Source organism: Bos indicus x Bos taurus, chromosome 11, assembly GCF_003369695.1.
Source record: "Bos indicus x Bos taurus breed Angus x Brahman F1 hybrid chromosome 11, Bos_hybrid_MaternalHap_v2.0, whole genome shotgun sequence".
In the NCBI taxonomy this organism is placed as follows: domain Eukaryota; kingdom Metazoa; phylum Chordata; class Mammalia; order Artiodactyla; family Bovidae; genus Bos; species Bos indicus x Bos taurus.
Window position 1 is genome coordinate 72,680,926 of NC_040086.1, and position 24,461 is coordinate 72,705,386.

Below are 24,461 nucleotides of genomic sequence, written 5' to 3' on the forward strand. Positions count from 1 at the left end.
GGAGCAGCCCAACGAAGCAGTGGATGAGAGGGGGTAGGGGCATCACAGACAAGGACCGACCCAGCTCAGGTGCCGTGCAGCTGCAGAGACACTTCCAGCTGAGTCTAGCCGAGAAGCTAAGGGTGCAGCAGGGCATTCCATGCACAGCAAATCTAAGAGCAAGGGTGCAGCTGGCCCTGCAAAGGCTCCAGGCTCAGGGATTCCAGCCTCCAGTGTCCCTGTCCCCCTGAGCCCCTCCTGGGTGTGCTGCTAGAAGAAAGGAGGGCCAGTTCTCCTTTGGTCCTTAGAAATTCTGCTGCAGACACCCCTTCCCCCACCCCTGGGAGCTGACAGTTCTTCCCCAGCACATCTTGCCACCCTTGGCTGTAGGACAGCGTGGGGTTAGTGCCTGGGACCTAAAGCATTGCCTTTAGTAAAACATAAGCCTCGGAGGCCTTCACAGTCAGGCATCTCCAATCACGCTGAGCCTGGCTCCTGGGCTCCCCAAAAGTACCACTTCCACCCTCCCAGATTCCAAGGGGTCAGGACTGGCCTCTTGGGGTCATAACCTCCATGAAAGCAGAAGGAGGAAAGCATTCGCCTTTCCTCTTAGGGTTTCCCTGATGGCTCAGATGGTAATGCAGGAGACCTGGATTCGATCCCTGGGTCGGGACGATCCCCTGGAGAAGGAAATGGCAACTCACTCAGTATTCTTGCCTGGAGAATTCCATGACAGAGGTGTCTGGTGGCATACAGACCATGGGGTCACAAAGAGTGAGACATGACTGAATGACTAACACTTTTCTGAGGGTCCAGCCAGCAGGCACAGCCTGGATGCTGCCTGGTAGATGCTGGTTTTCCAGAGGCAGGGCCGTTGGCTGGGATTTCTACCTAGCACAGTGTGACCACCCCACCCCCCAAACAACCAGGCCTGCCCCATCCAGGCCCCCTAAGCCTGGTGGGCAGCAGCAGCCTTGCTGGCCAACTTGACTGGTGGAGGGACAGCGAGGATCACCCTGAAACTGTGCAACAGCCTAGCTTCCGGTGCACAAAGGTCATCAGGTTCCCTCTCCTCCACGGGAGGGGGTGCCGCCCCACCCCAGCCTACCCCCTCATGCCCACTCCCTTCTGCCCACTCCTGGTGGCAGGAGAGCTGGCCTGGCAGGCCCTGTGGAGGGGTGGGCTGGCAGCCCCGCTCCAGGAGCTGTGAGAAGACACCTGAAGCTGAGCAGAGCTTTATCTGGGAGCAGGCAGCTGCTGAATAATGAATTCAGACTGTCTGCACTGCTAGGCTGCACTCAGGCGCACAGGAGACACACACACACACACACACACACAGATACACACACGCTGGGCTGACAACTTGGAGGGGCGGGAGCTGGCAGGGCTATGAGTCTCTGTGAGTCGCTGGAGGGAGCCGCTGGGCCTGGTTGCCTTGGTCTCTGTGGGCAGCATCGGAGGGAGAGGAGGCGGCAGAGAGGAGGGAGGCGTGAGTGTGCTGAGTGCTCCATCCACAGAGCTCGCTCCTTCCCCAGCTGCTCCCTCCTGGCGGTGCCGGGGCTCCCCGCACCAGCATGGCCCTGCTCGTCCACCTCAAGACAGTCTCCGAGCTGCGGGGCAAGGGTGACCGGATCGCCAAAGTGACTTTCCGAGGTAGGGAAGCCCCCATCTTATGGGGACCCCCAGCTCTGGGCAGATGGGATACAGCAGAGAGGGAAGGAGGGATTGGAAAACTTCTAGCACGCTTGGGGCAACAAAGCTTCTCACGGGCAGCCATCTGCCCCTTGCCAGGCTAGCCATTATGATTTCTCGAAAATCATGGTCCCCCTGTTTCAGTATCTGCGTGTATGTCTCTCCCTGCACTGGCCAATGTGCCAGCCAGAGGATTTTAGAGTCCTTGGCCTACAGGAGGTCCTGGGGAGGCAAAAGCAAGAACCCCATCCCCCAGGCTCAGGGACCCTGGGCCCCCTCCTCCTCTCTCTCTCCCTCCTGCAGGCTGGTTTCCTTGGCCACAGAGTGGAGGTGGGGTCCCAGCCTGGAAGACCCAGGCTCCTAGAAACCAGCATGATGGAGATACTGTTGGCTTCTTCTAGGTCTGTCTGTGGTCAGGGATCCTTTGAGCCCCACGAGCCTCTCTCACTGTCACTTCTCTTCCTAGCCCCCTAGCATCCAGTCACCATTTACTATGACCTCTGTGCCACAGCTGGGGGCTGGGCATGACCCAGGCCTGGCCCTCGACGAGCCCACATCCAGTGAGACAGGAGGACCAGGGGACAGATAATAGGAGAGGTGCGTGGTACGATGAGGATGGGGACAAAAGTAGCATGCAAGCTACAGAAGCAGCACCCTGACGCAGGCTGGGGGCAAGGTAGTCAGGGAAGGCTTCCAGGAGGAGGTGACACCACAGCTGAAACCCAAGGGAACAGCAGGAAGGAGTAAGGTGAAGAGGTAAGGACACAGCAGACAGAAGTGACAGGATGCCCAAGGTCAGGAGAGGAGCTGGAACATGGGAACAGACCGAGGCTCCGTGAGCCTGAATCCCAGAGTAGGTATGAGCAGAGCAGACGCGGCAAGGCGGCCTTCACTCTGGGGACAGTGGGCAGTCCCTGAAGACCAGGAGTCCCGGTCTTGGCCCTTGGGCCACAGCCCAGCCTCCTGGGCCAGGAGCATCTCTGGCAGCCTTTGACTGAAAGCCAGGTGCTCCTCATTAGACATGGCCCTTCCTACCCTGGAGAGGGGCCTGAGGGTGGGGACAGGGTGGGTGAGCAGAGGAGGAGCTAAACAAAGCCACCAGACTAAAGAGCAGAATGAGCATCAGGGCCCAGGCTGGACACACGTCTGCACCTGTGTCAGGAGGGAGAGGGGAGACCATGGGGCAGCCTTCCCAGGAGGTCTCCAGCAGCCCCTGGGGCATCCATATCACCCCCTTGGTTAGGCCAGCTCTGGGCACCAGGCCCTGGGTTGTCCTGAGGCCTGCTCTCGTAGGGACAGGCAGAGGTAGAGGGGCTGTGGTGTCCCTGCTGACAGGAGGGAGAGGAACAGGGCCTGGCTGCCTGTTGCTCCCCGCACTCCCCCAGACTGCTTTCTCTGCAGCGCCCTAGATCTCCACGTGCCACCTGCCGCTGGTGCTGCCTTTAGAAAAAGCAAGCATGTCCTCTCAAGGGTCCCTGTGTTGGACAGAGCACAGTATTTTGGCCTTTAGCTACAGGTTGCAATATTGCTGCTATGGCAGGATAGTCCAGGCTGCACACACCAGTCCCATTTGCAGGCAGAGAAACCAAGGCGTAGAGAGATCCGTGTATCCTTGGTGGAGGCACCGAGGCATGGTGGGCCCAATCCACAAGTCCTCACCCCCAGCCCTAGTTCTCTGCCCTCAAGGCCTCTTTATCCCTTCTGGTGAGCTGGGGGTGAGCACCTTGTCTGTCTGATGTTCACCTTTTTCTTTGGGCAGTGGGGCCAGTCCTTGCCTCAGAAACTAGCCTATTTGCAACCTGTACCTTCTGGACTGAGTGGAGGGTCCACTTCTGAGCTCTGCCTCTGGAGTGGGCAGTGGTAGGTAGAGCTCCCGAGGAGGGGGGTTAGGGCAGCAGGAACAGACAGAGGGCAGGTTTCCAGAATAAATCCACTGCAACAAACAGAGATGCCCCAGTCATTCACCTGCTGCTGCCAGCAGTTGACTATAAATGCCCCCATAGACCGACACTAACTATAATTCAGAGGAAACTGACTCACTCTAGACTGTTCCACAACACCCCCTGCACACAACCACTGGTGTCCAGGCAAGTGCCCGGCAGGGAGAAATGAGAAGACAGTGAACAGTAAGAGGGAGGTGCTGGCCCTGAGCTCCCCAGATCCCTTGAGTAAAGCTCAAGGCCAAGTGGTATAAGGGAGCACCAGGTGAGTTATGTATGGCCCTGGTACACAAACTGGTTGAAATACAGCTTGACTTTCTGTGCTGTGCCCTCTAGGACACCAAGGAAAGAGCTCTATGGGACTCTGGTAGAGAAATCTCTAGATATAGGGTCAAAAGCCCCCTGGGTCCCACCTGGGTCCTGCTCCAGACTTAACCTCTCTGAACCTCAGTTTCCTCATCAGTAAAATGGGCATGATAATAAAACTCATCTCATCAGGTTGCTGGAGAAGACAATGGCACCCCACTCCAGTACTCTTGCCTGGAAAATCCCATGGATGGAAGAGCCTGGTAGGCTGCTGTCCATGGGGTTGCTAAGAGTCGGACGTGACTGAGTGACTTCAATTTCACTTTTCACTTTCATGCATTGGAGAAGGAAATGGCAACCCACTCCAGTGTTCTTGCCTGGAGAATCCCAGGGACGGGGGAGCCTGGTGGGCTGCCGTCTATGGGATCACACAGAGTCAGATATGCCTGAAGCGACTTAGCAGCAGCAGCAGTGCACAGCTGGCTGTGGACATGGCTCCATGCCTCTGCGGGTCTCCTGAGGGATGTGTGCCTACCTCCTCCACTCTTCACAGCACTCACATGTGGGTGGCAGGATCTTCTCTGCCAAAAGCCCTTGGTGATAAATGCCCCCCTACGCCGACCCAGCCAGACCAAACCAGTGCAGACCTCGGAGAACAGCAGAGCATACTGGATACTGCCCAGGCCTCTTATGCCCTGATGAGGAGGAGATCATTTTATGATGTTGAAACGACCATAAAATTGGCCTCTACTATAAACGGCCCTCAGCAAAAATGCTGCTGGAAGGAAATGTGCTCAAGATCAGACTTGCAAATAATTTCCCTGAACTGCCAAGTCTTGGTTATCTTATCCACCTTTACTGATAACAAAAAAGCTATATCCCTTCCACCTACTCCCATCCCTGGGTCCAATCTTTTTTTTTCATTATTAACTTTTTAGAATGGAAAATCTCAAATAAATACAACAGTAAGGAAAATAGTACAATTGCCCTCAAGTTCTCCCCATGCAGTCTTAACAGCTATCAACTCATGGACAACCTTGTTTCATCTGTACCCCTTCCTACTCCCACCCTCCAAATTATTTGAAAGTAAATCCCAACACCACACTATTTCCTCTGTAAATAGTCAGTATATAGATATAAAAATCAAGGGCTAAAAAACCCCACATATCATTCACAAAAATAACAATAATTCTTTAGTATTATCAAGTATTCAGTCAGTGATCAAGTTTCTAATTGTCTCATTGATGTCATAAACTCTTTCCCAGTTCATTAAAAGCTATATTTTAATGTGTTTTGTAAGTCAAGTGTTTAGTCATTTGTTCACTCCTTTCATTCATCCAGGTAATAATATTCATTGAGAACCAATTATGAGCTAAGTGCTATTCCAGGCAATGGGGTGACGGCAGTCAATGAGACAGACATGATCCTTGCCCTCAAGGGGAAGACAGCCATTGTACAGGTCACTGTGAGTGTGATCAGTGTTCTGGAAAGGGAGTGACAGGTGCCAGGCAGCATGGGGCGAGGGAAGCCCACTCAGACCAGGAGCTCCCGAAGCCTCCCTAAGAGAGTGAGTCAATGACTTGAAGCTGGAAAAGCACACAGGCCCAGGGAGGAGATTTGCTGAGCAGGGGGTGGGCTGATATCTAAACACCCTTGAGCAAGGATAGTATGTTGGCAGAAATAACACTCACAAAAGGCCCCAGTGCAGGCAGAGGGGCTACTGTCAGTACAGACATAATGGTGTGGAACTGTGTCAAGGGCTTGGGGAACACTGCATGCTGGCAGGGCCTGGGCTGGGAGTGGGTGGAGGGGAGGCTGGACTCAAACACAGAGGGTTTCAGCATCACACCCTGGAGTCTGAACTTTGCCTTGTGAGTGGGAGTCACCGAGGCTCTTGGCAGGAGAATGGGGTGGGGAGATCTGATTTGGGGAGGCACACTCTGGAGGTCAGAAGCCGAGGGAGGGGCAGTGGCACAGGCAGAGGGTTGCACCTCAACAGGGGGCTGTGGGTTTGGAGAGAAGGGGTGGCATTGGTTCAGAGAGGGGGCAGCTCTGGGGTTGTCGGTAAGCAAGAAGGCAGGGCCAGTGTGCCTCTGGATTCCATACTGAGTACCTAGGTGGACAGTGAGGCCATCAATGGAGCATGCAAGGAAGAGCAGGTTTGGGGCACACAAAGAGGATGAGCTTGCCTGCAAGTCATTCTAGTGAGCATGTCCCCCGGGAAGTCAGAAATTTAACTCGGTACCCTGTATACCCAGGAAAGGGGTTGGAATCCAGTGGTTGGGAATCCAGATGGTAAGGTCTAGGAGACGGTGAGATATGCTTGGTTCTTACGGGACTGCTGTGGGATCAAATGAGAAAGTTGATATACATGAAAGGCTCTACGAACTAAATTGCTGTGCAACGTAAGGATTATGCTAATTATTCCAGGGCCCCTCATGCTACAACCTTCTATATAGAGAGAAAGAGAGTAGACTGTGACCCTGGGGACCCCATGGACCCAAGGATTGGTGGGACAGGAGTTGTCCTTTGGACTCCTGCCCATTGTTGACACCCCAAATTCTGCCAGACATGAAGATGATGGGGTGAAAACACCTGGAGCCATCACCATCCTGGTGGGCTCCTACAGTGCAGGTACCTCACCAGGTTCCCTGGGGCCAGCACAATGCACAGAACAGACCCCAAACAGGAGAGACAGGGAAGCAGTACAACTTATAGGTGCAGCAGGAGAAGCCAAGCAGTTAGCAGCAGGGGATACTGAGGCCCCGAGCCAAGCAGCACCAGTCAGTGATCTGTTTCCTCCATTGACAGTTCCAGAAAGGGCTCCTGAGACAGAGAATACCACGTGATCATTTCTACCTTTAGCCTCTTACCTCTTTGCTGCCTGGACTGATCTACCCCCAAGAGGTTGGCTCAACAGTCATTGCTTCTATTTTATTTTATATTTCTAAGCAAACAGGCTCATCAACTTAACTGGAGGTCAGTTTTCACTCAATGGCTTTTTTAAAAAGCCAAGGTTTAACAAAAAGTCAGGACTGCAGTTTTAACAGTTTTACCCCATTTAAGGATATAAAAAGAGTCACCTTTCCATTATGCTTCATTATCTTCCCAGTGCCTGACACAGGGAAGGTACTCTGCACAGCTTGTGGGTCACTGAGACCTCAGCCTCTTCCATCTGTAACAGAAAGGGAGAACCTAAGAGGCACCAGTTGCTGAGTGTGTAGCTGGTTCTGTCCTAGGCGCAAGGGGAAACACCACACTCTCTCTACCTTAGTGCCTGGGTCTGAAAAAAATGGGAATCAGAGCCATCAGTCACACAGAAGAATCAGTGTGAGGCAGCACCTGCAAGGAAGTACAGGTACATCCCTCTGAGCCAGAGGGATGGGGTTTACAATCCCTGCCCTGCCCCTGCCTCTCAGGTGGATCCCTGACCTAAGCCTGAGTTACCACTGAGTCCCTGGGTGTTAATAGGGTGAGGGAAGGGGAAATAAATAAGTGGAGGTAAGAAACTATATTTGAGTAAGATTTGCGGAAAACAAAGGGTAAGAGGTAGATGAGGCCTCCATCTAACTGAGAAATGGGGCAAAGGAAGGGACAACCTTCCCTGCGGGAACCCCAGGGACTCTACAGAACCCAAACCTGGCTCTCTGAGTTGCTGGTGATCTTTGGAGAGCACACACTATTTAAGGAACTGAAGGAATAGCTACTTTCCTGGAAATTTTTTTTCAATAGAATTTCTTCATTCTACTGCACCATCGGTTGTCATTATAAAGTTTAATAGAATGTGTTCCTCATAGGTGAAGAAGTGTTATTACAGGAGAGAATCAGAAACGACTGAACAATAAAGTCCTTAGAGACATGGAAGTTTTGACAGCATCAACAAGCACCTTGACCTAACTGACATTTCTAGAACCTTTCACTCCCAAGCTGAAAAAATACACATTCTTCTCATAGGTACACCGAGTACTTATCAAAACAGGCCATATACTAGGTAATTAAAGTCACAATATATTTAAAAAGACCAACATCTTACAGAGTAGATTTTCTGACCCCACTGGCATTCAATTAGAAATAAAATACATAAGAGATCTTTAAAAGTTCCAAATATTCAGAAATTAAATAATACCCTTCTAAATAACCTGTGGCCAAAGAGAAAACAAAAGCAAAGTTATGACATCTCTAACTGGAGGTTAATGAAAATACAACGCATCAACATTTATAGCTTTAAATACTTACAGTAGAAAAGAAAAATACATACAATCAATGATTTAGGTTCCTGACTTAAGAAACTACTAAAAGAAAAGCAAATTAAACCCAAGAATAAAAACATTATGCTAAGTGTAGTAAGCCAGGCTCAAAAGACCATATATCATAGGATTCCATTTGTATGAAAAGGTCAGAATAGAAAAAATATATAAAGAAAGAAAATGGATTAGTTGTTGCCAGGGGCTGGAAAGAGGATGAAGGGAAGTGATTGTTAATGAATATGGGGTTTCTTTTGGGGTGATGAAAATATTCGAGAATTAGTGATGAAGGTTGCACAACCTTGTAAGTATACAAAACTCACTGATTTGTACACTTTCAGTGAGTGAACTCTATGGTTTGTGAATTATGTTTCAATAAATAAAAATGCAATCTAAATGATTAAACCCACGGATAATAAAAAGAAGAAATAGAAGACAAACAACACAGAAAAATAACAGAGTTTTTTTTAAAAAAATAATAAAATAGGACGGAGGAGCCTGGTAGGCTGCAGTCCATGGGGTCGCGAAGAGTCAGACACGACTGAGTGACTTCATTTTTCACTTTCATGCATTGGAGAAGGAAATGGCAACCCACTCCAGTGTTCTTGCCTGGAGAATCCCAGGGACGGGGGAGCCTGGTGGGCTGCCGTCTCTGGGGTCGCACAGAGTCGGACGCGACTGAAGCGACTTAGCAGCAGCAGCATAGCAAGATTGAGCAAGAAAAAAAAACAAGAAAACACAAACTACCAATATTAAAAAGGAAAGAGGGGATATAATTACATTAAAAGGAAAATGAGGGAATATTATGAATAATGTTATCTCAATAAATTTCTACAACTCAGATGAAAGAGACAAACCCCTTGGAAAATAACTGACCAACATTGACACAAAAAAGTCCAGTACCTATTAAAGACATCAACTTTGTATAACAAGGATAATAATGATGTTGATGGTGGTGGTGTAAACTGCTCTTCCATAAAGAAGACTTCAGGTCTGGATAGCTTCACTGGTAAATTCTAAAAAATACTTAAAGAAAAAATAATGCTAATCTTACACAAACTCTCAGAAAATAGAGAAGAACAAACACTTTGTAACTCATTTTTGATACCAAAATCTGATAAAGATTTTGTACGAATAGAAAATTAGAGCCCAATATCCTTCATGAACAAAGATGTAAAAATACTTAACAAAATATTAGTGAGTTGAGTAGCACTATACAAAAGAGATAGCACATCGTGACAAGTGAGCTTTATCCCAGGAATGCAAGGTTGGTTTAGCATTGTAAAAATAATGACTGGCTAGAACTGTAGTACCAATGTTGAATAAAAGTGGACAACCTTGCCTTGCTTATGATATGGATATAGAAACAGCCAATAAACACAGTGAAATGTGATCGTCATCAGTCACTGGAAAAATTAAACTCAAAAACCAAAATCAATTACAACTTGACATGCACTAAAATGTAAAAGTCTGACAATAACCAAATGTTGGTGAGGATACAGAACAATTACATTTTTTTACATTGTGGATGGGATTATAAAATAGTATAATCACTATTATAAAATAGTATAATCTGTTTGGCAATTTCTTCCAAAGTTAAACATAAACATATGCTATAACCCAGTGATTCTGCTATTAGATATTTCCCCAAGAGAAATAAAATGATAGTTGCACAAAAATACTTTGGCAAGAATGTTCACAGCATCTTTACTCACAACATTTCATGACATTGAAAGCATTCCCGAAAGTATGAACAAGAAAATGGATAAACAAATTATAATCTATTCATACTACAGAAATTGCTCAACAATAAAATTGAATGAATTAAGATATATGCAACCACAAAACTGCATTTTGGGTGAATCACAAAAGTATTACATTGACTGCAAGAAGTCAGACACACAAAAGTACATTTTGTATGATACCATTTATAAAAGTTTAAAATCAAAAGTTAGAAATCAGAGCAGTGGTTTACCTATGAGGGGTAGAGATTGATGGAGTGGGGGTAGGGGGGCAGCGCAGGGAAGGAATGTCTTGAGAATTGGAAATGTTCTTGATCAATGTGTCTTGATTATATGGTGAGTGCAAAAGTATATGCATTTATCAAAACTTATTGAGTTGTGCACTTAAGATCTGTGAATGCAATACTGTAAAGCAATTATCCTTCAATTAAAAATAAATAATTTTTTAAAAGAATCTGTGAACGTAAATTTTACCTTGTTTAAAAAAAGAGCTAATCATACCTAAAATACCTAGACTTTGAAAAATATTACGTAAGATGAGGTGTAAAATTGCTCCTGATTACATACTACTAAAAATAAGCTACAAAATGTGATTCATAATAGAGGAAACCATTTTTATATTTAAGACACAACTTAAATGTCAAAGGAAAAAGCAGGACTCTTTAGCAGAAATAGCCATCTTTTAATTGGGTAATGAGCTATGTACTACGCGTGTAAGCACTATCATGTTCTCCATTTCATGGATGAGGAAACTTAGACAAAGACGGGTTAACTTATTCAGGGCATACGGCCAGCAAGTGTTAGAGCCGGGCTTTGAACTCAGGGAGCCTGGCCCACGAGCCTACCATCCCATGGCCCCTTGTGCTTGTAAGGGACTTGATGCTTTACTCAGACTTTCACACAAACAATCTTGCTGACCCTCACAGTGGTTCCAGGATGTAGGGTTGTCCAGGTTAATTGCCCCCAGTTTAGAGATAATGGGCTTCCCAGGTGGCACAGTGGTAAAGAATCCACCTGCCAGTTCAGGAGGCACAAGAGAGGTGGGTTCAATCCCTGGGTCAGGAAGATCCCCTAGAGGAGGAAATGGCAACCTGTTCCAGTATTCTTGCCTGGGAAGTCCTATGGACAGAGGAACGCAGCCGTCTACAGTCCATGGGGTCACAAAGAGTCAGGCACATTAGAGATGATGATTCTGAGACCCCAGGGGTGAAGTAGCCAGCTCCAGGCCAGCTCCAGCATGAGCCTCAGTACATGGCCCGGAACCTGGGCCAGACTTGGCTCTTTTTCTGCACACAGGGCCCTGCCTCCCCACAGTCATAGAAGTAGCTAGCCTTTGAAAAGGAACAGGCTGACTGGAACTGGGGGGAATGAAAATAGCAGTGCCACCCCTCCTGAGTTGCTGTGGGGGAACAGGGGGAGAGAAGATTCTGGGGCCATCATAGCAACGTGATGGGGAATGGGGCCAGGCCACCCTCCATACAGTCCATACCAGGCAGAGCAGACGGTGATCAGATCAGATCAGATCAGATCAGTCGCTCAGTCGTGTCCGACTCTTTGCGACCCCATGAATCGCAGCACGCCGGGCCTCCCTGTCCATCACCAACTCCCAGAGTTCACTCAGGCTCATGTCCATCGAGTCAGTGATGCCATCCAGCCATCTCATCCTCTGTCGTCCCCTTCTCCTCCTGCCCCCAATCCCTCCCAGAATCAGAGTCTTTTCCAATGAGTCAACTCTTCTCATGAGGTGGCCAAAGTACTGGAGTTTCAGCTTTAGCATCATTCCTTCCAAAGAAATCCCAGGGCTGATCTCCTTCAGAATGGACTGGTTGGCTCTCCTTGCAGTCCAAGGGACTCTCAAGAGTCTTCTCCAACACCACAGTTCAAAAGCATCAATTCTTCGGCGCTCAGCCTTCTTCACAGTCCAACTCTCACATCCATACATGACCACCGGAAAAACCATAGCCTTGACTAGATGGACCTTTGTTGGCAAAGTAATGTCTCTGCTTTTGAACATGCTATCTAGGTTGGTCATAACTTTCCTTCCAAGGAGTAAGCGTCTTTTAATTTCATGGCTGCAGTCACCATCTGTAGTGATTTTGGAGCCCAGAAAAATAAAGTCTGACACTGTTTCCACTATTTCCCCATCTATTTCCCATGAAGTGATGGGACCGGATGCCATGATCTTCGTTTTCTGAATGTTGAGCTTTAAGCCAACTTTTTCACTCTCCACTTTCACTTTCATCAAGAAGCTTTTGAGTTCCTCTTCATTTTCTACCATAAGGGTCGTGTCATCTGCATCTCTGAGGTTATTGATATTTCTCTCGGCAATCTTGATTCCAGCTTGTGTTTCTTCCAGTCCAGCGTTTCTCATGATGTACTCTGCATATAAGTTAAATAAACAGGGTGACAATATACAGCCTTGACATCCTCCTTTTCCTATTTGGAACCAGTCTGTTGTTCCATGTCCAGTTCTAACTGTTGCTTCCTGACCTGCATACAAATTTCTCAAGAGGCAGATCAGGTGGTCTGGTATTCCCATCTCTTGAAGAATTTTCCACAGTTTATTGTGATCCACACAGTCAAAGGCTTTGGCATAGTCAATAAAGCAGAAATAGATGTTTTTCTGGAACTCTCTTGCTTTTTCTATGATCCAGCGGATGTTGGCAATTTGATCTCTGGTTCCTCTGCCTTTTCTAAAACCAGCTTGAACATCAGGAAGTTCACGGTTCACATATTGCTGAAGCCTGGCTTGGAGAATTTTGAGCATGGTCTGGCTAATTTGAAACAATGCAAAGAAATGGGAGTGGCAGGTCTCAGTCACAAGCAGAGTGCTTTGCCCTTCTTCTCAGCTCTCACAGGGAAAAGAATAATGTCAGGTGCTGACACGGCCCAGAGGGCTAGGTCCTGGGCAAAACTGCCATGTCCCTGAAGCTTGTCCTCAGGACATTCTCTTTCCCCTTAATGGTCCACTGCCCCCAACCTCAGGCCCTCTCAGGATCCCAGGACACCCCCCTTCACTCCAGGTCTTCCTTTGGGGGGCTGCTCCCTGAGGGGAGAGCCTTTTCATTCTTCCCTTCACCATCACTATCTCTTGTCCTGCATCCCGCTCCTTCCGGCTCCATTGTCTGCTTCAACCATTCAAACCTTTGCTCACTCTGTTCTCTGCCTGAGTCCATTCTCTCTCCCTTTCCCTCAATCTCTCTGAATTTCTACATTCCATCTGACCTTCCAGTGTTAACTGCCCATACTTCTACCCATACTTCTCCCCTTACTTCTGCCCCTTGACCTGCTAAGTTGAAGTCATTTTTCTTTCTCCTGTGTTCTCAATTTATTTTCACCTTTTTGCATGCCAGCAACCAAATTTTGCCTTATATAGTAGCCTTTTACATGCCCAACCTATCCTCACCTTTAGATAGTAATAAGGTTCTTCAGATCACATCCTGATTCTAATTATCTTTGTGAAACACCTGGCCCACCCTCCTCCATGGCCAAATGACTGTGCTTTCAGCAGAAATAGAAGACCCTTTTGCATGCGAGAATGAGTGAACATACACCAGCTCACAGCCCAGTCGCTACATGCCTGCCTATTCTCAAGGTCTGCTCTAGCAAGGTAAACTGGAAGAGAGGGCTGTTTGGTACAGATGGGATGTTTCGCACCCTTAAGTCACATTGCATGAAAGCTAGTGCTCCATCCCGCATGACGAGACAAGAATCTCATTTAGGATAGTAGTGGCAGCATGGATATTTCCAAATGTCAAATGATATACAACTTACTTGGATTAAGCTTTGGACTCCTGGTCCGCTCTATTTGGATATATCTGATGTCATGACACTCATTACAGTGTGATCACAGAGTCTGCTATTCAAACTTCATGTATTGACTCAAGGAGGATTTTATTTCAAACCAAAGAGCTCAGCTCTATCCCATAAGCCTCCAAAGGAATGAAGGATGCTGTTCAATTTTCCCCATCTAATCTCCTGCTCATTCTATCCACAAAAGCCTCTCACCTGTAGGGAACAGCCATATCCTTTCTCTCAAGCCTTATTCTTGATCTCGGTGGCAACAATGGTGATTGCATATTGGGATTTTCAATGGTTTTGTCTGAAAGTCATTTAAAATGGAGCTGAAATGTCAATAAGACTGGTATTGAATAGACGTGAAGTGGAAATGAACTTGAAATGAGTGAGTAATCCCCACTGATAACTTGGAAAGGGGCTCTGCTCTAGTGAATAGAAAAGGACCACCGGCATGATCGCTGCCCCTGTACAAATCCTCCTAAAAAGTGAGTTTCCAAAACTGCTTAATGACATTCTGTTTTCTTAATAAGTTGTCCTTTACACTGTTCTGTACCATTGATTTGATTTTTTTTCCAGAAACTTTTTTTTTAATATCTAGAGGCAAAATTTAGCTCATCCTGTTTGACAATATTCAACCACATTTAAATCCCCGGAGCCTAAGGCAATGAGGTTTTACTGCTTTTCGAAACAGAGTCCTGATGTTTAAATTGTGCAGTGGCTGATTTCATGGTATTTTATGTCTTTTCCAATGAGGCTGTAGGAAATAGACAAGCAGTGGAAGGTTTGAACCCTGGTGGCTTCAGGCATGTTTGAACCCTGATAGCATCTTGCACTGTCCCTCCCACCCGCCCTCACCTCTGGCTGGGTTGCTCAGTTTCACTCCAGGAATCCCTTGAACACAGCCATATCCAGGCTTCATTACCATCTTCCAGGATGAAAAGGCCTTTGATTATTCCAAGCAGCAGGTCCTTGGGGGAGCCCCAATGCACAGATATGCTCACCTGATTCTCAATTTGTGTTGCGTATTGCCTGCGGGAAAAATTAAAAGAGGCTCAGGTACCATCCTTCATGCTTCCCTCTCCTCTCCCGGCTGCCTTGGGGTTTGTCGTTGAGATTTTTCTTTTCAGTTTTTTGTTTTGCTTTGTTTTTGTCCTGGGTTAATGCTAAAAAGTCTTTCTCTCCCATCTGTCTACTCCATATCTATTTTTTTGTCTCTAGCTTTTTCTTTATACCTTTGTCCCCATTATGAGATGCCCCACATGCCTCCCCACATGCACCCATCCTCCAAGCGCGCACACACACACACACACACGCGCGCGCGCGTGCACACATACATACACACACATAAACACACACACACCCTTCCTCAGACCATCCACCTAGACACAAACACCATGGCTGCCTCCTTGTCAGCTCCATTCTGAACTAAGACTTGCTTCTAAATTCTAAAAACCAGGCAAGCCCTGGAGATCTCTGTACCAAGCCTCATTACACAGATGAGGCCACCAAGGCCAGAGGAGAGAAGTGGGTCCCAGGGGACTGGGGCCCCCTCACTATGGAGGATCAGAGGGCACTCACTCCAGCGCCTCCCTGGCTGGGTGCTGATCCTGCCAGGTCTCCAGGTATTTCCAGGGAAAGGAACATGGCGTGCTCCCCCACCACCAAGTCTCACTTGAGTCCCCAGCCTGCCCACCAGAGACAACCCACACTAACCTTCAGAATGGGGCAGATTTCAACCTGGAAGTAGCGCTTCAGTGGAATGGTCCACTGGTTTAGGTTTGTTGTTGTTCATTTGCTCAGTTGTGTCCAGCTCTTTGCGACCCCATGAACTGCAGCACACCAGGCCTCCCTGCCCATCACCAACTCCCGGAGTTGACTCAAACTCATGTCCATTGAGTTGGTGATGCCATCCAACCACCTCATCTTCTGTCGTCTCCTTCTCCTCCTGCCTTCAATCTTTCCCAGCATCAGGGTCTTTTCCAGTGATTCAGCTTTTCACATCAGGTAGGCAAAGGATTGGAGCTTCAGCTTCAGCATCAGTCCTTCCAATGAATATTCAGGGTTGATTTCCTTTAGGACGGACTGGTTTGATCACTTTGCAGTCCAAGGGACTCTCAAGAGTCTTCTCCAGCACCACAGTTCAAAAGCACTGATTCTTCGGCACTCAGCCTTTTTGATGGACCAACTCTCACATCTGTACATGACTGCTGGAAAACTGTGCCACCTGGGCAGCCCTGGTTTAGGTTGGCGGGGACTTGAAAGCATTCTTTAAGTTATAAAAGTGAAGCACAATCACTGAAAATGTCAAACTCAAGTGGTAACAGTAAAAAAAAAAAATCAAAGCATGATGCTTTCAATATCTTCTCACTTCCCCTGCCCACTGATGACCACTTTTAATGGTTTGAGATCTTTGTCCATTCACAAATAAAAGAACAGTGTTTGGGGATTTTTAAATAAGCAATTTGCTGTCCAGGAAGGGCTGACTATAATTTCCTCTTTTCCCCACCAGGGCAGTCCTTCTACTCCCGGGTCCTGGAGAGCTGTGAGGATGTGGCTGACTTCGATGAGGTAGGAAGCCCTTGGGGCAGGACAAGTCCCTGCCCAGAGGGGAACCAGCATCTCCCTGCTTCCTGGGTATGCACTGGGCCACACAATGGGGGCGGGGGAGCTTAGGTGGAGGAGCTCCTTGCTTCCTGGGAGGAGGCAATGATGGGAGTTGTGGAGGCATCTTCCTCTCTCCTCCACCCAGATCCCTCTCAGGGACCTCTGTACAGGAGAGCCCCATGTGGAGTGACTGGCTCAGACAAAGGCCAATGGGCCCATTCAACAGGCCTAGAGCAGCTTCCCTTCCCATGTTCCCTGGGCATAGGAAGCCCTTGCTAATTGACCTGGCTTCCCACAAGTACAGTCTCACCCAGACCTCACCCCTTCCTCTCCAAGAGTCAGTGGACTGTTTCTCCCACTGTGTCTTTCCAGGAAGTTTTTTTTATTCTTTGGAACCTGGGTTGGGAAGATCCTTTGGAGAAGGGATAGGCTACCCACTCCAGTATTCTTGAGCTTCCCTGGTGGCTCAGACAGTAAAGAATCCACCTATAATGCGGGAGACCTGGGTTTGATCCCTGGGGTGGGAAGATCCCCTGGAGGAGGGCATGGCAACCCACTCCAGTATTCTTGCCTGGAGAATCCCTATGGACAGAGGAGCCTGGTGGGCTACAGTCCATGGGGTCATGAAGAGTCAGACATGACTGAGTGACTAAGCACAGCACACAGTTATTTCCCTCTTTTTATTCCATATTTCATATATTCTTGTCTTCTCTCTGTTTTTCTTGGTCAGAAAGAAAGAAAATCTTTTGCTAAAGATTTGTTTATCTCATTAATCTTTATAAGGAACCAGCTTTTGGCTTCATTAATCTTCCCTGTTGTTGTTCTCCATTTCATTGATTTCTGCCCTTTTCTTAATTATTTCCCTTATGTCTATTTATTTTATTCTACTCTGTGGCTCTTTTCCTAACTTCTTGAGTGTTAAGCCTTTATTTTTAACTTTCCTTGTTCCTTAATAAATGTATTTAAATCTTGGTCTATGTACAGTTTTAACTGTATTCTATAAACATTTACATATAATATCTTCACTATTACTCAGTTTTAAATTTTTCTTACATTCCCTTATGATTTTCTTTTTAAATCCAAGAGTTATACAATAATATGTTGTTAGTTTACAAATATATTTATGAAATTATAGCTCCTTATTTTATTCACTTCTAATTTTATTGCATTATGATCAAAGAACAGAGTCTGTATGATATAGATCCTTTGGAATTTACTGAGACTTTTATTATGGCCTTAATTTGTGGTCATAAATGCTCCTTTTGTTTAAAAGGAATTTGTTCAGTGTGGGGTTCTATCTGTAACTCAGTATAAACTTGACTGTATATTATATAAAGTCAAGCTTATTATTAATATTATTCAAATTTTCAGAGGTCCTGGTTATTTTTCTCTGCTTGATCTGTCAATTTCAATAATGATGTAATAAAATCTACTGCTACAATTATTGATTTATGTATTTCTCCCTGCAGTTCTATCAGTTGTTGCTTGATGTGTTTTGAAACTTAACCAGTTGCCTGTTACATTCATTATGGCTGTATCATCTTGCTTACTTTTCCTTCTACCAGTATTTAATGGCTTTCTATGTCTTTTATGTTGTTTTTGCATTAATTTCCATTTTATCAGATATTCAAGTTGTTATCTCAGCCATTTTGTTTCATTTGCCTGGTATATCTTTTTCAATCATTTTAATTTCTTAGTATGTATTATTTCATGCTCTTATTTTCAATCATACTATGTTTTTAATGGAGAAGGCAATGGCACTCCACTCCAGTACTCTTGCCTGGAAAATCCCATGGACAAAGGAGCCTGGTAGGCTGTAGTTCATGGGGTCGCGAAGAGTTGGATATGACTGAGCGACTTGACTTTCACTTTTTACTTTCCTGCATTGGAGAAGGAAATGGCAACCCACTCCAGTGTTCTTGCCTGGAGAATCCCAGGGACGGGGGAGCCTGGTGGGCTGACGTCTATGGGATCGAACAGAGTCAGACATGACTGAAGTGACTTAGCAGTTAGCATGTTTTTAAAGTCAAATGTGTCTTCTTAAGGCATATATTATTAGATCTTATTTTTTCCCTCCAATATGAGAATCTCTATGATTTAATTGATTAGTTTAACCCATTTACCTCTGAAATTGCTATTACTATAAGGCTTATTTCTACCACCATCTTATTTTATATTTTCCATTAACTATACTTTCTGTTTCTTGTTTTCCCCTACTTTCTAGCTTTCAATTGGGTAAATGGAATTTTTCTTGTTAATTGAAAAGCTATGCATTCTATTTTTGTTTTCAAGGTAGTCACCCTTCCATACTCATATTTATGTGATCCTACTGAGTGCTCAAACAAATAAGTAATTGTAATTTTTCTTAATGTGACAAGTATCTTAATACTCCCTCATGCTTCTTTGATTTTCCCACTTCAGCCCACATCCTCATGCTGATATTGTCTAGGTTAGAATTTTAATTCTAGTTTCTTAGGATTGTGTGTTCTCTTTTTCCTTTATTTGTCCTAGCCGTCTTTGTTCTTTTGGAAGACAATAGTCTTCACCACGATACTTGATCACCTTTACTTCTCATATCTCTTGAAGTATCTCTTGGAATTGTTTTTCTTCTTATTTGAGTACCTCCTCCAAAAGTATTTTTAATTTGAACCTTTATGTAGCAAACTTTCTAAAGCTGCATAAATCTGAGAACGTATTTCTTATTTTTTCAAATTGGAATGAGAATTTCACTAGATATGAAATTCTAAGCTTGAAGTTCTTTCCTTCACAACTTCGAAAATATCATTCCCTATTACTGGTGGGAAATCCAGTGGTCACTGATTCTTGTCTGTTGGTGGGTGATCTTTTATTTCTCTCTGGAAAATAAAATACAATACATTTATCTTTGAAGTTCTTACGTTTTATTATAATGTGTCCAGTTGTGGGTTTCCTGATATTTCCTGTTGTGCACTATTTTGTGAGCTCTTTCAAATCTAGGGCCTTTCAGCTTTCACTTACCATGGAAAATTCCATCTCCATTATTTTTTCCAAATATTCAGTTTTTATAGTGTCCTTGCCTCTTCAGTTCCTATGATCAGATGTCAGTACTACCTCTAGCTCCATTTCTTAGCTTTTCTGTTTTGCTGTTTGTTCGGTCATCCTTTCCTGTTGTCTTCTGAGGGAGTTCTTCAGATGGATCTTCCCGGTTACTAATGCTCTTTTTTCTCATGACTCCTTAAACTTGTTTCCTATTGCTGATACCTGTTTTTATGGACCGTTCATTCTAATGATTCTGCTCCACCTGTACAGTTCAGCGTGTTGTCTTTCTTTTATAGACGAGGTACTCGCCCCATCTCTTTACTTTGCTCTGTTTGAGCTCCCTTGGTATCAGCTACCCTGGCTGGTAATGAGTACTGAGCAGCCATCAGAGGCTGCTGTGTCAGTCTCTAGGGGCTGAAGGGCAGGCGAGAGCACCGGGGGGCCCAGTCACCACAGAAAGAGTCAGGGTCTCATCTCTAAGACTTAAAGGAGAGACATGGTTGACAGAAGGCAGGCAAGACTTTTTAACAAACTAGCTCTGGGGGTTCAATGAAAGGAGGTATGAGGCAGCTGGTCTATCAACAGCTATTTGTATTAAACCTCATCCTAGTAGGGTTTATGTCACAATTTTATCAGTCAAGGAGCTATCAGCCATTGCCCCAGAGTAATGCCAGGGAGCGATAAGAACAGAACTTGGGAAGACTTCCTCCAACCTGCTCTCCCATAGCTGCTTCCCCTCCCTCTCCCTTCCCCCCAACTCATGTGTCAGCTCCACAGCCTTTGATCTCCCTGGGCTTCCCCCATCTGCCTGTCTGTCTGTCACTTCCTAGAATCCATATTTCCCTCTTGCCTCTCCAGTTCCTACAGGGTTGACTTTGGGGTGAGAAGCAGCCATCCTAAGTCACCATCTAGGCTCAAAGCAGAAGCTCCACTTGACTCCAGAAGAACTTACCCCATCTTTCCTGGTCTTGCCGCTCACTTCTGGCTCTGTTTGGACTGGGCAAGGCCTTGTGGCAGCCTGTTCCCTTTGAGATTAGCGTTTAGCTAAGCAAACTCCAGGTGTGCTAGGAGAGCTGTTGTCTCAGCCTCACTCTGGGCCCATCCCACATGGCAAGCTGTGTCTGCAATCCCAGAGCTGTTGGCACCGGGAGCACGGACTCAACCTCCCCACCAGGCTCAGACCACCAAAGACCATCGCAGCCCCCAAGCTGTACCCTCCCCAGTGAGAACTCTGCCCTTGCCTTCTCTGCCTCCTGGCTGCGTGACTTTCAGCCTCACTTTCTAAGCCTCAGTGACCATATTTGTCAAACGGAGCTGATAATGAGTATGAAGTCTCTCTGTAAAGCCATGATCAAAATGAGGCATTATTCCCTGGTGGCTCAGATGGTAAAGAATCTGCTTGTAGTGTGGGAGACCCAGGTTCAATCCCTGGGTCAGGAAGATCTGGAGAAGGGAATAGCAACCCACTCTAGTATTCTTGCCTGGAAAATCCCATGGACAGAGGAGCCTGGTGGGCTACCGTCCAGGGGGGTCACAAAGAGTCAGACACAACTGAGCAACTAACACACACACACACAAGCCTGGTGTCTCGGCCTCAGACAAGCCCCACCGTACAACCCCCTGTTCCTTCCCCTCACCCCCTCCTCAGGCAGAGCCCCAAGGTGCAGGGCCTGGTTGGGTTAGGATGCAGGCAGCCTGGCTCCATCTCTCAGCTCTGCTTCTCTAGGCCTCTGCCCTCCCACCCCCATCAGCTGGGCAGAGCCTGTGACTCCCTCCTCACCAAATCTCCCAAGGGACATGTCCACCCGGGCCTCTAGCCTGTGAGCAACCTGATGCCCCGTCTAAGGACACTGTCACTCTTTTCCATTAACTGTACCCTAGGACACCTGAGCCCTGGGTATACATGACATTCCAAGTTAATCACCATGTCCTTCCTCCTCCTAGTGCTGCCCAGCACGGGGCAGGGGCGGGGGAGTCAGTCCTGCTGCCCTGAGCCCAGGACCACGTTCTGAGCACCTGGTGTGTGTGGGTCCAAAGAGATGCCCCCAAAAGAGTGAAGCAGATGCAAGAGCACACACAGATCCCTGCAGAAACCTGGGCACTGGGAGCCTCCAGGCCAGTGTAGAGACACCAGGAAGGGGTGGAAGCCAGGGAGTTATGAGTTAAAGCATGTGCCTGGATCAGATAGCAGCCTCAAGGTGGGGAGAAGTGGTTCTCACCTGGGGAAATTTACACCCACCATGGGTCAATAGGGAAGTTGCCAGTTATCACAGTGGGGGACGCACTGGCACTTGGTGGAATGGGGCATGGATGCTAAGTGACCTGCAGGGCCCAGGCCCCCCCACACGAGAGGGACTTGCCCATCACTTCCCTGGTGGGCAGCCCCGTGGGAAGATCACAGCAGCAGTTTCCCACAGCAGCACCGCACTGCGTCCTTAGCAAAGCCTCATCCATCCAGTCTCCACAGCAACCCACAGGTGAGGAAACTCAGGCTCAGAGAATATGTCTCCTTCCCAAGGTGACAGCTGTAAGTGGCAAAGACAGGGCTCTAAATCCTGGCTTAGATGAGATTCTAAGCCCCCTCTGAAGGCAGAGTAGAAAGCTGCTTGGCCAGCCCCCCATCGCCCCTGCAAGGCCTTACTGGCATCTCTCTACAGCCCTGTCTCCGTTTCTCCTTCTAAGAAACAGTTCGCAGCCTGGCTACCACTGGTCAGCAGAGCACACACAGAGCAGGGGAGGCTACCCTCCCACCTCCTGCCAGGCAGAGCCCAGAGATCTCTCCAAATAGCCTGGACTACACCCACACTTGGACCTGTCTCCCCATCCTGGAGTAGACAAGTCCTAGACTCTCCTGGCTGATTCCTGAAAGAACTGGCCTGTCAGTGGTTCCAGAAAAAGCTTGAGAAAGGAAACCTCAGCTGCCCCTTGCAAAACCTCCAAAGGCCTCTTGGCTTCCCAGGAACTCCTTTTTCTCACTCTGATTGTGCCCAGGGCCTTTGGGAACCAGCTCAGTGAGGTATAAACACATTGGCCTGAGAGTCATGAGCCCTGGACTTGATTAACACTGAGATCTTGGGCTGGCCACTCAACCTCTCCAAGCCTCAGATTCCCCTTCAGAAAAATAGGAACAGACTCCTTGCTCTCTCTGCCTTACAGAAATGTGGCATGGCTGAAAATGAAACGAAAGATGTGAAAACAGATGTCCCTCCCTCCTCTACTCAGAAAAGGATGAGAGGGCCCGCAGCAGGCGGGGCTGACGAGCCTGAGTTGGGGGACTGGGGGCTGACAGAAAGACAATGCCCTGTTCAACAATGGTGGAAATAGAGCCTGGACTCGGTGTCTTCTTTCCCAAAGGCTGGAACCTGAGATCCTACATTTAACCTACAACCATGGAGAAGCTAGAGAGAGAGGGATTATTCTCTGGTGGACCAGACACACCTGTCTTGTCCATTACTGGCCTGGCACAGGGCTCAGGGAAATGTTGCTGAGTCAAAGAATGAACAAAAGAATGAACCCAACCTGAGACTTGGGTTTAACTTTCCAAGTTAAAGAGAGAGAGACAGCCTTTGTGCCAGGCCAGCAGCCAGCGGAGGCCCCTGGGAGGAGGGTGGGAGGGGAAGGGGCATGGCCACCCCTAGCCTATTTCTAGCCATCTTGTTTTGGCCTTAACCATGCTCTCTGAGGGCCAGACTCCCTAAGAGAGGCCAGAATAACAATAGTACTTGTAGGAATAGGAGCCCCTGTGATGTACTGAGCCAGGCCGAGAGCTCACGTGAGCCTTATATCTCACTGCAATGCACTGAGTGGGCATTTCCCTAGGCAATGAGTAGCACATGAGGATTCAAACTGAAGTCTAATTCCAGAGCCGATGGCCACTTACAAAGTGGACAAGGCTCAGCCCTGCCCTCAAAGGGCTCAGTCCGGTGGGGAGATGGACCTAGAACAAAAGAGATACAGTATGAGCCTTCTGAGCCCAGAGAAGGAGAGGTCATCAGCCTGGGGGGCGTGGAGGGTCAGATCTCATTTTCCTATTTTGCCTGTACCTGGAAGACATGGGCTGTGAGCAACATGGGTCAGGAACACACCTGTCTGTTCCATTACTGGCCTGGCACAGGGCTCAGGGAAATGTTGCTGAGTCAAAGAATGAACAAAAGAATGAACCCAACTTGAGACTTGGGTCTTTAACTTCCCAAGTTAGAGGTCTCTTTCCATTGCACCCTACAGCTTTGCAACGCATCCTAATATCCTCCCCCTAAAACTAGAGGACTGTCCCTTTAAGGACATTACCTTGCTGATTTAAGACGGTTTCAAACTTACTTGATGAAGCCCAGGATAACCCAGATCATTCTCCAGCCCACATCAGGGAAACCTTTCCGTGGAGTCCTAGATCGCTGGGGCTGATAGGATGCAGAACTCCGCCGCCCTGGCCGTCACCTGCCAGGTCACGGCCAAACCTAGAGCAGGTGAACTGGGTCACAGTTCCACACTCCAGACAGAGGTCCTCTTTCCTCGTGCGTGCATGCGTGCTAAGTCACTTCAGTCGTGTCCAACTCTTTGTGATCCTGTGGACTGCAGCCCACCAGGCTCCTCGGTCCATGGAATTTTCCAGACAAGAATACTGGAGTGGGTTGCCTTCCTCTGGGGGATTTCCCGACCCAGGGATCAAACCTATGTCTCTTTTGTCTCCTGCATTGTCAGGCAGGCTCTTCACCACCAGTGCTCTTTCCTCTTCCCCACCCATCCCTAATGCTTGCCACCTTACTTCTGTCAAGGTTCCCATCACAGGCTGCAATTTCAGGTCTGTGTCTCTCTTCAGAACTACTCAGGAGCTCCCAAGAGACACCCCTGCTTCCCCACACAGAGCCCAGCACAGAGGAGGTGTTTAGCAAACATAGAAGGTACTCAGCAAACATTGCCCCTACGTGGGGCTTGCTGGCTCATGACAACTGGAGTGGCAGTATTTGGCTCAGCGACTACCTGGAGAGTTTGGAGGCTGACATGAGATGGGACCTTAGATGATACATGGGCTCCCTTGGCTGAGTCACTAGGCCACTGATGTCAAGGCATCTCCAGAGTTAGCAGGTACAACCCTCCACGGCTGTGGCTGCAGGAAGAGAAGCATGTTGGTGCTACCTCAG

The 24,461-nt window shown here is 47.4% G+C and overlaps 1 protein-coding gene across 2 annotated transcripts in view; it reads left to right on the forward strand.

Moving 5' to 3' along the window:
* The first annotated feature begins 1,553 nt into the window (after window positions 1-1,553).
* The window catches only part of OTOF (otoferlin), an 87,939-nt gene continuing 65,031 nt past the window's right edge, over window positions 1,554-24,461 (forward strand). For both annotated transcript variants that reach the window (XM_027555885.1, XM_027555886.1), the window contains exons 1-2: window positions 1,554-1,632; window positions 16,211-16,269. In XM_027555885.1, coding sequence (XP_027411686.1) covers window positions 1,554-1,632; window positions 16,211-16,269 — 138 coding nt within the window. The remainder of the gene's footprint in view (window positions 1,633-16,210; window positions 16,270-24,461) is intronic.